This window comes from Pseudochaenichthys georgianus, chromosome 9, assembly GCF_902827115.2.
Source record: "Pseudochaenichthys georgianus chromosome 9, fPseGeo1.2, whole genome shotgun sequence".
In the NCBI taxonomy this organism is placed as follows: domain Eukaryota; kingdom Metazoa; phylum Chordata; class Actinopteri; order Perciformes; family Channichthyidae; genus Pseudochaenichthys; species Pseudochaenichthys georgianus.
This window is the reverse complement of record NC_047511.1, coordinates 42,037,918-42,050,827: the sequence shown is the minus strand read 5'-3', so window position 1 is coordinate 42,050,827 and position 12,910 is coordinate 42,037,918. Positions and strand designations below refer to the sequence as shown.

Genomic DNA, 12,910 nt, shown 5'->3' with positions numbered 1-12,910 from the left:
ATCGGGAAAAATCGGTATCGGCAGATTGTCAAAATCAAATGATCGGAATCGGATCGGGAGCAAAAAAAGGTGATCGGGACATCCCTAGTAACAACCCTTGGTCAAGTCATTTACTTATAGATCAAATATAGTTTCAATTCAAGTAAATGAAGAAAGCCTAAATCACTCACCTCATCCAACTTGGTCTGCTGACAGGGAAACGAGAAGGTGAAGCCCAGAGGCAGCTTCTTATCCTTTATGCCCAACTTCTCCAGGAAGTTAGCCAGACAATCAGCGATGTGGTCGAACAGCTAGAGGGGAGAGCAAGAAGGCAAGTTTACTTGTTTACTTATTATATACACACACACACACTATTTAGAAATATTTATGGCTATTTTACCAATATATATTTAGACTGTAAGTGTAAATATGCACATTGACATTGAATTTAATCTCGTTGCACTGTCATCGCTACTACCTTATTTGTTGTGTCTATTTTACTGCAGTGAGAGTTGCCAAAGAAATGTAGTACTTTGTATGATGACAATAAAGAAATATTCTATTCTATAATGTTCTGATCGGGAAAACAATTGCATTGGCTGAGCTCATGTCCCCTCTCCTATAAATCAGGAAGGGTTAATCGAATTACTCTTATTTTATATAGAGTATCTTGTACATGAAGCTCAGTGTAACATCTAAATCAGCAAATATAATAAAGCATAATCAGTTTCTGTTTCTATCGTAAAAGTATGCTTAACTTTTTGTTTACTCATTCACATTTCTCCTCGAAGTCCAAGTCTTTAGGTTAAATACCATATTCACCTTCAGTCATTATATGCAGTGCTGCAATGAAGCTCATCAGAAATCGGTATTGTTCTCCTCATCACCATACCAAGCAGGTTGTTTCATATTCTATTTAGATCTTCATCTTACCCCTAAAAATATATGATTTCTCAATGGAATCTAAATATATTTCTCACCCTCTTTGCACATGTAAAGATTATTTTCACTGAGGAATAAGTGTTTCCTGATTGAAATTACTATACTGTACCTTGCTATAAGAGGTTGCCCTTGCCCAGGGTCAATTAATTATGCAAAAACAAACTAACTTTTTGAGTTGATACAACCGTAACGTAATTTGAGCTTAACGTACAAAACAGAGAGAGAGGACTTTTCTAAATGAGGCCCATTTCAGAAAAATCAGTTCCTTTACAAAGAATCCCCAGCGTTTCACTGCTGAACACCTCAATCTGGTCTTTTGAATTGACTTGCACGGTCCTTATACATCGCATGGCGTAACTTTAATAATGTAAACTGTCGTCGATTTACTTCATTGTTCAGCCGGAAGCAAATCTGCCTTCTTTTATTATTTCCCATTATCTGGGCGAGCTCATTTCTTGCAATCAGTGCAGGCTTGCTTTCAAAAGGAAAACGAAGAAGCTGATTGTGGTTTATAATATTACCTATTTTTGATATTAATAGCAAATCAGTTTTCATTTCTGATTTCTCCGGGAAAATAAGACAACTTGCCCCCATCTACTTCATACCTGTCAGAAACTCAGAAGACAAACGTAAACAAATCAGCCAGCAGGAGAACACACACACACACACACACACACTTTGTTTTAACAGTCTGCAGGAGGCAGGTACTTGCTTTCAAGCAGAACACGGGGAAAAACAAACTTAGAGGAGTGTTCACGTGTTCGGCGTAATGACATACAACGGCCTCGACAACTTCTGTAGTCCTATTCAGCCACTTGTTAACAACCATCGTTTTTCAGACACGTAAACTCTTCATAAATCACCAGTGGGGTGTCTGCTGATGGATTTAATGTTGGAGAACAACACGTGATCTGTCTCTTAAATGTGTCTCAAACACAGACCTTATTTCCATCTATTTCCCAAAACCCTATGGAGAGATTGCGTTGCTTTTTGGCGAAGGAACCGGAAGTGGTAATTACTGCCATGACACGTGATTTTCCCTACGGAGATAAATAAACGTCCATCTTATCTTAGTTATAACACCTTTTTGTTTTTTTACGTTTTATTTTCATGTCGCATTAGGTGTAATTTGCTTCCTCTAAGGGTTTGGGCCTTCCAAAAGAGCGAGCTCTGATGATAGATAATCAGTGGCGGGGTGACATACCTGAGAAATAGCCCTTATTATCCCTGAGCACTGCATTTATCCTTTCATCAGGCAAAATGGAAAAAGCGTTGCTAGAATGTGGGTTGAGTATCTTTAACAGGAAGCTTTAACGAGCAAAGAGCAGAAGTTTGATAAAAGATACAAGTTTAACAAAGTCCACATTTGACAGGAGCAGTTATAAAAAAAAAACATATTGGGAACTGCTAAGACAAATCAATATAGAGACTTTTCACACATGCACATGTTGAGAGGAAACTGCATTTCAAAAAACATCCATACGAACAAATTCCAAACTTCATTGCATCACAACAAAAGGTGTTGATCTGTGGAATAACTGTAATTTTGTACAAGTTTAAACTAAAATTAGAAACCAAATCATTAATGGTTATGAGCAGGACCTGTGAACTCATGCTTGTTATTTGTTGACAATGTAAAAGTTATTTATTTTTGGTTGTTTTGTACAAAAGAAAGTATTTGTTTACAACATGACGCTAATCTTTTATTTTCAAGAAAAATGTACACTAGAGGGCGGAGGCCCAGAAGAGTTGTTTAAGCTTCTTCTTGCCCCTGTTGAACATGACAGAGACTATTTGAGAATTATTATTATTTTGTACCTTGAACGTTTTTTTGTTTGTTTTGCATCTCTTTGTTATAATTATTATTATTTAAAAAAAAGTAATGGAGCTCAGCGCAAGTTCAACCAGGAAGACCTTTACTCATTCATTTACTATGCTACGTTACTACTCTCTCTCCTCTCAATAAGTGATCGGGGGCGTCACTCCCCAGCTGAACCAATCACTTCGCTCTATTCTCTCAAGCCTATCATAGGGCTCGCTAAAGCTGTCATTTCAGGTGACTCAACGCAACCCTCCTCCCCCCCTTTTCACCTCCTGTCCCTCTGAATCCAGGGTCAAGCTAAGCCACTCCCCTTCAGACAGAACCCAACTATCCATTCACCACCACCAGTGTCTAGACCCGGGGGGGGGGGGGGTTTCATCGAATCGGTTCTCCCCTCCCGAAAGATACTCCTGCACAACGGGGCCTAATCGCCAAAACTCCATTACATTCATTTGTGTATTCCTGGCAATAAATGTGTGTTCTTACATCAAAACCGTTTCTCCCGATTGAATTATTATTATTGTTGTATGTTTTGTTTCTGACATGTTCAATAAATTGACTAATACAACAAATATATATTAGGGTGGTCCTTAAAATTGAAAGTGGGAAAGTCTAAGCTCCAACCCCCAGAATTCATTCTATTAGTCAAGAAAACTCTCCTGGTGAATGTTTTCCTCAATCTGACAACATGTACCCCTCCCTCATCGACCTTGAAGTTTAGCCTCAGTTGCAGCTGCTGGTGTGGCAGTCCAGGCTAAACTTCAAGGTTAATGAGGGAGGGGTAAATGTTGTTGGAATTTGAATACAATTCACCAGGAGAGTTTTCTTGACTATCATAACGAATTCCGGTGGTTGGAGCTTAAAATAAATGAATTCGAAAATGTACATGGCACTAAGGACCACACTAATATATATATATATATATATAATATATGTGTGTAATGCTTCTTACCTCAGAGCCGCAGCCTCTCATGATGTGTTCAGGAATCTCATAAATCTGATTTTCCATCTCCACCTCTTGCTTGCCGTTAGCCATAACTTTGACCAGGAGCACCCGGAAGTTCGATCCTCCGAGATCAAGAGCCAGGAATTCACCTTGCTCTTCAAACAAAACAAGAAAAACAAAACACAAAATAATAAACACACAGAATCCACATTTCGGTGTTCCTTGCTTATAAAAGGTTTAGAAAGCGGTTTTGTTTTTTTGTGGATTAGTGGAGCTACGCGAAACGCTCGACAGGAATGTGTAATGCATGAATAGTAGTACTGCAATTCACTTTTTTTTTTCTTCTAAATTACAAACACTGTTTTCTGGACTTAATAATAAATGATAATGTCTGAGAAAAATCAAGCACATTAAAAAAGTAAAAATAAATAAAAACATAGCAACAGCCCAATGTCTAACCTTAAAAAAATGGCATGTAATTGTAATTTTTGCATGATAAAGAACTTAACCCTTATGTTGTGTTTGGGTCTCCCGTGACCCGTTTCAAGTTAAAATGATATAACATACGCTCTAGTTTTTATTCTCGGAACAAGGCTTCATGATATCCTCCACAACAGCTATATAAACACTATTTTTATATTTTGACATTTTAGCCAAGTCTGAAGGTCTCTAAAAAAAAAAAGTGTATCATTTGGTGTTCAGGGTCTGGGAAGACCCAGCAGAACTGTTTTGGGTGGCTCGGGGTCAAATGTGGCCCAATCAAGATTCAACTTTGACTTTTGACACTGTCTTCACTATAGGGAATATAATGAGTGAATTGAATCACATGTTTTACTTAAAGTGGACCTATCATGTTATATTTGAAACATATATTGTAGGGCCATACCTATATAAAGTATATAAATATATATATAAAAAAAAATACCAAACAGATCCTGCATTTTAGCCATGCCTCATTTCGCTCCATTTGCTCTTTCCAGCCCTGTTTTTGCAGGGGGCTGATTTTGTGAGCTGCAGCTGACCACGCCCCCCTGCAGGAGAGGGGAGTTGGCAGTTACTTTGGCATTAGGGCAGGGATATCTAGATACTTTCCAAGGTTTGACATAATGAATTGTGCTACTTTTAAAGCAAGCAACGATGTTTTCAAATCTGTAATCAAAAAGCTCCTCAAAAACGCTATCGAAGCAGTTCCTGCCGTTGCTACGTTAGCTCAAACAGTAACAACGGACTATTTTTCTTAGCGGATGCATGTCAAGTTAAATACATACAACTATTTTTTAAATCAATAAAATCATTTTCTAAATCCATTTCAATTAATATTGGGAGTCATGTCGTTACTTTGTTGATGATTATATAGAATCATTATTCATTTGTTTTAAAGCAGGAGGCGCAAACGCTTGCCTCGGGGAGGGAGAAAAAGAGCCACAGCGGAGAATAAACAGAAGGGCAACCATGGCAACCATGCACGGGAAGTCTTCTTCGCTGCTTTTGTGGCACTACAGCGCCACTTACAGGCCTGGCATATGTACTACAGCGTCTCCAGCGCTTTCGAGCAGCAATGGCCGGCCGTGGCCCAACCTCTCATTCCCCTGATAGGTGGAGAATTGACCAATAGCCGTAGCGCCACCGTCCTGACGTCAGGACAGTGTTCAAATCTGGATCAGTCTGTATCAGATCCGTCGTTGCAGCCCCTTTTTTTTAAAGATTTGGGTATGGAGGAACATAGAGAGGGTTGTGTTTTCTGACACTTGGTGAGTTCCCTGGAACACCGGGGACACATATTCATGTATAAAAGACGTACAAAAGTGCATTTTGCATGATAGGTCCCCTTTAAATATGTGGTGTAAGGTTTTTTGGAGCCATCAAATTAAATTACAACAGGATTGTAGTAGTTATGATGTAGTTAAAACAATATTGGATGATAGTCATTATTTTGGAGTGTTTTGGACTGAGATAAATCATGGGTCGAAATTGACCCGCGGACACCATGAACGGTAACAGCTTTCGAACACAACACAAGGGTGATGATGAATGATTTGATGATGAATTGATTTGATGATGAATTAATTTTACAAAAGAAAAGACAATTAATTTTCTGATGATTAATTAATTAGCTCACTGACTTGTTCCATGCTCGTGCTCATAGGAAAAAAGTAATCAAAACAAACCTACTTTGCAATAAATCCATGCACCTGTGCACATTACAACAGTTGTGTTATAATGTAAACATTTTTTATTCATGTTGAACTGGTCTCTATGTTCTCTTGGAATACAATCACACCGTACATGTTACATCCATATATTCAGTTTAATATTTAATATTCCATCTGTCACATACTTATACTATATCTTGTTATTGTTCATTTGTAAATTCAACATGTATATTTTCTACTTTTTTTGTTTATTTCTAGTGTCTTTAATTTGTACTGTACAATGCCATATATTGTATGCTGCTGCAACACAAACATTTCCCAAATTGGGATCAATAAAGTACTATCTTATCTTGTCTTATGTTAATGAAATATCGTACAGGTGAATAATTATCACACAGAAACAACATTGGAACAATTCTGAACCACACCTCAGATTGACGTTTTAACATTATATATACTAACATTTCCTAAATGAGACGAGTATTACCTGTTCCATCAGGAGTGGAGCGCACGAACGTGGGCAGCATCTTGACGGCAGCGGTGGGGTTGGTGTCTCGGCTCAGACCTCGGTCCATCTCTCTCCGAAACCTCACTGACAGATCCATCAAAGTCTTATCTGACAGCTGGAAGTGGTGCAGGTATTTGTCCACCTGAACCATTTGGGGGAAGAGACATTGTTACATTTAGTGAAGGAAATTGAAAAGATATTTGGGGGGCAACCTTTGCACCCAAGGTCTAAAATATAGAATATACAGTAGATATTTAAGGTGGGGGTAGTAATTAGTAGTGGTGCACGATAATTATCGGCCCGATAAATATCGGTCCGATATTAGGAATTATGACGTCATCCCGATAAAAGTATTAATAGCCCCGATAATATACAATATATTTTTTGGGTAAAAACAATAAAAGAAATCCTGCGGTGTGGGTGGATTGGGATGAGGGGCGCTTGTTTTTCACTCGGCTCCTCCCGTTTTGCCAGTACTGTGGTATAGTGGTTTAGGAAGAGGGGAGTTCTTCACAAATCCAGCGCTCCCTATCTCATGCCTGGCTGTGACGTAAATGATGTGCGGCCGTGAAGCCAGGACAGTAAACAAACATGTCGTCGGTAATATGGGACTATTTCAAAGTTTCAGAGTTAGATAGTGCGCTTGCTATTTGTATTAACAAATGCAGAAGTTCCACGAGGAGGGAAGAAGGCAACGAGCTATAATACTGCCAACCTGATCAGTCACCTGAAACATCGCCATCGCTACGATGGTGTGTTAAAAGCGTACGAAGACGCCTGCGCTGCTAAACTAGCGGCGAATCCAAAGCCAGCTGCAAAGGCACCGGGGCATATACCTATCGTCGCGGCTTTTGAAAAAGGCAAGAAGTTTGCCAGAGACGACCCCAGGGTTAGTTTTGTTCATAGTAGTAATGCTCATGTCATTTGCTCACTACTAGTCTTTTCTTACCACCAGGTGTGCAAAAACTACAGGTACATGTAATATATATATATTATATTATTATCGGTTATCGGTATCGGTCTTGAGAAGCAGGAAGTTATCGGTATCCGTTTCAAAAACCCAATATCGTGCATCCCTAGTAATTAGTATATAAAGCTCTTGTTTTAAATGTGACATGAGCCCAGATTAAAATGCATACAGTTATCACCACCAACACGAGTAAATAAAATGCAGAATTATTGTATTCTTGTGCAATATCCTATCCTGAGCAATATCATATATGTTATGTAAAATAATTAGACATTTTATTAAGCCTGTCCATTTGATCCTGCTTTTTAAAAGGTTTTTATTGATAAGATAGAAGAAATGTTTGTGTTGCAGCAGCATAAAAGACATGGCATTGTACAATACAAATTAAAAACACTAGAAATAAACAAAAAAAGTAGAAAATGCACATGAATTTACACATGAACAATAACAAACTAAACTGTCCATCTGCTGCTGTTTGACTCTTATCTTGTCTTTTCTTCAGGTGCCAGTTTAACCTGATTAGGCTTCAGTTTAGCTCGTCATTGCTTTTGTATATGGAGTGCATTAGTTTATAGATAAACATATAAGTCTGAAAATACTTTTACTAATTTTTTAGCTTGCTTTATTTCAGCACCAAATTGAACCCTGCTGAGGTTTTGAGCGTTAAAAAGTTACAACGATGGACTTCAAATGTATTTGATCAGCTTTCCCCTCTAGGGCACTTGGTCTGATTATGTGTCTGAGCTAAACATTAAACACTTCCTTGTTTACCAAAGAACAGAAAACGCTTGACCAAATTAAGATATGACATTCAAAACAGGCCGGGTATACAGGCCGGTTTTTCCTGGCACAGCGGGAAAGCTAGGGGAACGGAGGGAGTGTAGGAACACTAAATATGGGTCCTACAAAAGCAAATGCAATGTTTTCTTTCCCTTCTTTTATATTTGTAATCCACATAAATCCCCAGTTTACTACAAGAACAAGAGACCATTTCTTGATTTTCTTAAGCTTTTAATGGAAGAGAAAATTGTTAGAGAGAAGTTCTCATACATAAGGAAGTTATCAATTATACATGGTATCATTTAATACATCAAAATATCATTTAAACCTGTATTTTGTTACAACCCTATTTCTATTTTCTTTTCATTTAAATGCAAATTGTAGATTACTGTTTTACAATTAATCTAAAATGTTTGCATACTAATCAGTAAATAGCATTTAGACTTCTAAGGCCCATTGAGAAAGGGGATATTAGAAAACTTCCACAATTTCACAACACAGCATGTCAGATGAGTGTCCTTGAGTGACAAGCTATTTTTCCTTTCCTTTATTTGACTTTGCATTTAAGTAGCCACAAGAGGGCAAAGGATAATGGTTGTATGAATAAAAGGACAATTGATGGAACACGGAAAAAACACAATTTCCCCAATCCAAAATGGAGGCAATCAGCAGGGCAAATAGGTGAAGGCCATCACTATTCAAAAAGTAGGGAAGGAGTACAGTTGCTTTTGTTATGTGTGACGACCCCTCCACATCACGTGGGGTGCCGTGTGTGTGTGGTTTGTTCAGGTTGTTTCAGGTGCTGATGAGCCGCACCTGTGGGCGGATGCCTATCTGATGAGCCGCACCTGATGAAGCGGGATAAAGGAGGAGCCCAGCCGGTTGCGTCGCTCTCACTCCTCTGGGCACTCTCTCTGCGCCAGCTTCGGGGACCTGGTGCTGGTGTCCATTTGGTGTTGTGTTGAAACAAATAAACTATATATTCTTGCCTCTCGTCTCGCCTCCCTGTTTTATGTTAAAGCCCATGAGCCGGGTTGTAACATATGGGGGCTCGTCGCTTTGGACCTGGGAAACGTGTGCGAACTGGATGTCCGTTATGGGGACTGGGCACTGAGTGCAGCTGATTGTTTGGGAGTAGCCTGACGAGGGTAAGTGTTTCGTTGTGAACGACAGTAAGGGTGGCACACGGATTAGTTGATTCACGGCAGTCGCGTACCGTTGATATTGTCCCCGTTAGGTTTCAGTAGGGTCTCCCTTGGAGGTCGTAGGGGGGGCTATTAGTGTGGTGTGAAAGTCGTTAGAGCTATTAGCTCGGGAGCACGCCGAGGCTGCGGGTGGGGTTGCCGGTTTTTTCGGTCGCTTCGCCGAGCTTACGGTATTTAGTGCGTAAGTACCCGCCATAACTAGCACCTGAAGACTAGCGGGGAGTTTAGCTAGTTCTGTGAGGCAGTTAGAGGGACGGGCCGCGGTAGCATGGCTGTGTAGTAGCGTGAGCGTGCACTCGGTGTTGTCATGATGGAGAGTGTGGAGGAGTTTGTGAGAGCGCCTACAGAAGAGCTACTGGAGGGCTGTTACAACCCGGCTCATGGGCTGTAACATAAAACAGGGAGGCGAGACGAGAGGCAAGAATATATAGTTTATTTGTTTCAACACAACACCAAATGGACACCAGCACCAGGTCCCGAAGCTGGCGCAGAGAGAGTGCCCAGAGGAGTGAGAGCGACGCAACCGGCTGGGCTCCTCCTTTATCCCGCTTGACCAGGTGTAGCTCATCAGATAGGAATCCGCCCACAGGTGCGGCTCATCAGCACCTGAAACAACCTGAACAAACCACACACACACGGCACCCCACGTGATGTGGAGGGGTCGTCACACATAACACAAGCAACTGTACTCCTTCCCTACTTTTTGAATAGTGATGGCCTTCACCTATTTGCCCTGCTGATTGCCTCCATTTTGGATTGGGGAAATTGTCCTTTTATTCATACAACCATTATCCTTTGCCCTCTTGTGGCTACTTAAATGCAAAGTCAAATAAAGGAAAGGAAAAATAGCTTGTCACTCAAGGACACTCATCTGACATGCTGTGTTGTGAAATTGTGGAAGTTTGATGTGGAGGGGTCGTCACATATGTTAGTACAAAATGGAGGCAATCAGCAGGGCAAATAGGTGAAGGCAATCACTATTCAAAACATAATCTGTCCAGTTGCTTTTGTTATGTTAGTACAAAATGGCCAAGACAAATCAATTTTCTTGCAAACCTACAAAAATCGGTGGCTGATTCAGAGTCTGATTACTGAGAAGAAATGCTACGATTGCAAAAGAATGCTATCGTGAGTTTCACTTAAATCGGAAACAATTGATAAATGAGGTGCAGCAGTGCAATATCCGCATTTTACCGGTAAGCTATTTTACAAAGGGCTTTAACACATTGTAAATTATCATAGTAGGAAAGGAGAAGCTCAGGTGTTGACATTTGAAATATCTTCCTGTTATTGAATATGGAGTTGCATAATGATGATATGAGTATTCTAATGTTACGCTACATTATGCTTCATTTTCAAAACCAATATTGTACTTTTCAATCCACTTCTTTGTTACTTAACAGATTAAGATTGTCAGCTCATACAAAACAATAATAAAAAATGTAAATACATTGACATATAATTGTTGGTTACGATATATCAGCAGGGTCATAAACACCAGCTAAAGACACATCTTTTTAGCTTTTTGCAAGCAATCCCCCACTTTAAATGTTCTTTTAGTCTTTATTATTTACCTACTTTTATATTATTTTATAGGTCTTAATATTTTTATTTCTGTCGTACCTATATATTCACTTTGTTTCACTGGGTTTTGTATTTCATATTGTTGCATCGACTCAGTTGTCTTGTGTCTTATCTGTCACAGAGAAACCATTATTTATTATATTTTATTATCATACATTTTACCTCCTTGTGTCTATTAACCTGATCAAATGTTATATTTTGCTGCATGTACCTTTTACAGTTCTAACAAATAATCTGAGAGGAATTTCTTGTTGTTTATTTTTAACTTGTGATGTGTCATTTTGTAAAGCACTCTGAGCTGCATGTGTTGTATGAAAAGTGCTAAATAAAGTGTTATGATTATTATTATTATAACGACGAACGAGTACTATTCTATTGTAATTGGTAAATGGACTGTACCTGTATAGCGCTTTACCAACCATATATTACTGTATTGTTACTTTGACTTTAGCAAGTGTGAGAACTGCTTCCACCACTGGCTGTTGTTTTATTATTTAGGCGGGCATGTTAGGCATTGCTTTACGGCCTTTTCTGAGCTCACAGGTGCTCTATGACATTACATTACATGTCATTTGTTAGACGCTTTTATCCAAAGCGACTTACATACTCAATACTGTGGATAATCCCCACAGGAGCACTTTGGGGTGAGTTGTCTTGCCCAGGGACACAACGACATGCTGACTGCATTGGGGTTTGAACCTGTGACCCCTGATCCCAACACCAACGCACAACCCACTGCACCACACGCCGCCTATGACGCACTATGACGCTCTGTTAGGCCTGAGATGGACACTAAACATGCTAGGAGACAGCAGCGGTGTAAAGTAACCAAGTACATTTCCTCAAGTATTGTATTTAAGTACAATGTTGAGGTACTTTACTAGAGTATTTCCATTTGTACTTCTACTTCACAGCAATTCAGAGAAAAATAGTGTACCTTTACTTCACTACATTTGTGTAGGACCTGTAGTTACTTTGCAGATATAGATTAATGATAAACCATATGATCAACACTTAAATCAGACAGTTACAACTGTCTGTATTACATTCCAATGCTTCCAAGCAGTACATCAAGTATTGAACGTTTGTTAATGGATCAATAATTATAACCATAATATATATTATTCTGAAACAGGGCATAATGATTACTTTTGGTACTTTAAGTTTGTTTTGATGCTAATACTTTTCTACTTTTACTTGAGTAACATTTTGAATCCTGAATGTTACTTGTAACAGAGTATTCCTAAACTTTTAATCAAGTACAAGATCTGAGTACTTCCCCCACCCTTGATGCTAGGAGGGGGGCTACCTGGTGGACCCCTGTTTTTACTTTCTCACAGCATGAAAACACATTCAAATGTGCTGTCAGTATAAATCAAAGTGTCTTACAGCAGGACTCACCTTAAGAGCCTGGTCATCATGTAGCTCTGTACAGTAGTTAGCTAACAGACTCGATGCTAACATCTTCAGTCAGTTTTAAGTCCTGCTGCTTCTCCGACTCGAACAAAGTTGATCCACAAAGCTACTTCCTTATATCATACAAAGAAATAAACAATAATAAATCCCCCTGCTGCTCGTTTTTTTGTCTAAAACGAGTTAATTTATCGCTGAAACGTCAGTTAAAACTCGACTCGTATAAAGAAAGTTCCAACTTCCTGAAGTTGGGAGTTTGGTGACGTCATCACGAATGGATGGCGCTGATTGGCTGCAGAGAAGGCGGCGTGACCTCGTTTTTTTACAAAGATATGTTCCGTTGTTATGAATATGTATTGTAAACATTTATTAATTCATTACATTTAATTACACATTTGCAACATGATACATTAAACATTAAATTCATGGGAAATGTTTTATTATATATAATTCATTGGAGTTGTATGTGCTTATCAAGGACATTTTTAAATAAACAAGTGATACAACTGGCGAATTGTGTGAATAAAAAGTATACTTCACTCATAACGGTATGTTTATAAGGTTAATTTACTTTTTACTTTTGATACTTTAGTTCATTTCGTTGATTT

General features: G+C 39.0%; 1 protein-coding gene across 1 annotated transcript in view; it reads right to left on the bottom strand.

Annotated features, from left to right (window-relative positions):
* Positions 1-12,558, bottom strand: part of LOC117452095 (hexokinase-2-like) — a 51,766-nt gene extending 39,208 nt beyond the window's left edge. The window contains exons 1-4 of the mRNA XM_034090566.1: positions 12,291-12,558; positions 6,330-6,492; positions 3,696-3,844; positions 171-290 (exon numbers count right to left, since the gene is read on the bottom strand). Coding sequence (XP_033946457.1) covers positions 171-290; positions 3,696-3,844; positions 6,330-6,492; positions 12,291-12,353 — 495 coding nt within the window. The 5' untranslated portion in view covers positions 12,354-12,558. The remainder of the gene's footprint in view (positions 1-170; positions 291-3,695; positions 3,845-6,329; positions 6,493-12,290) is intronic.
* Positions 12,559-12,910: the final 352 nt, after the last annotated feature.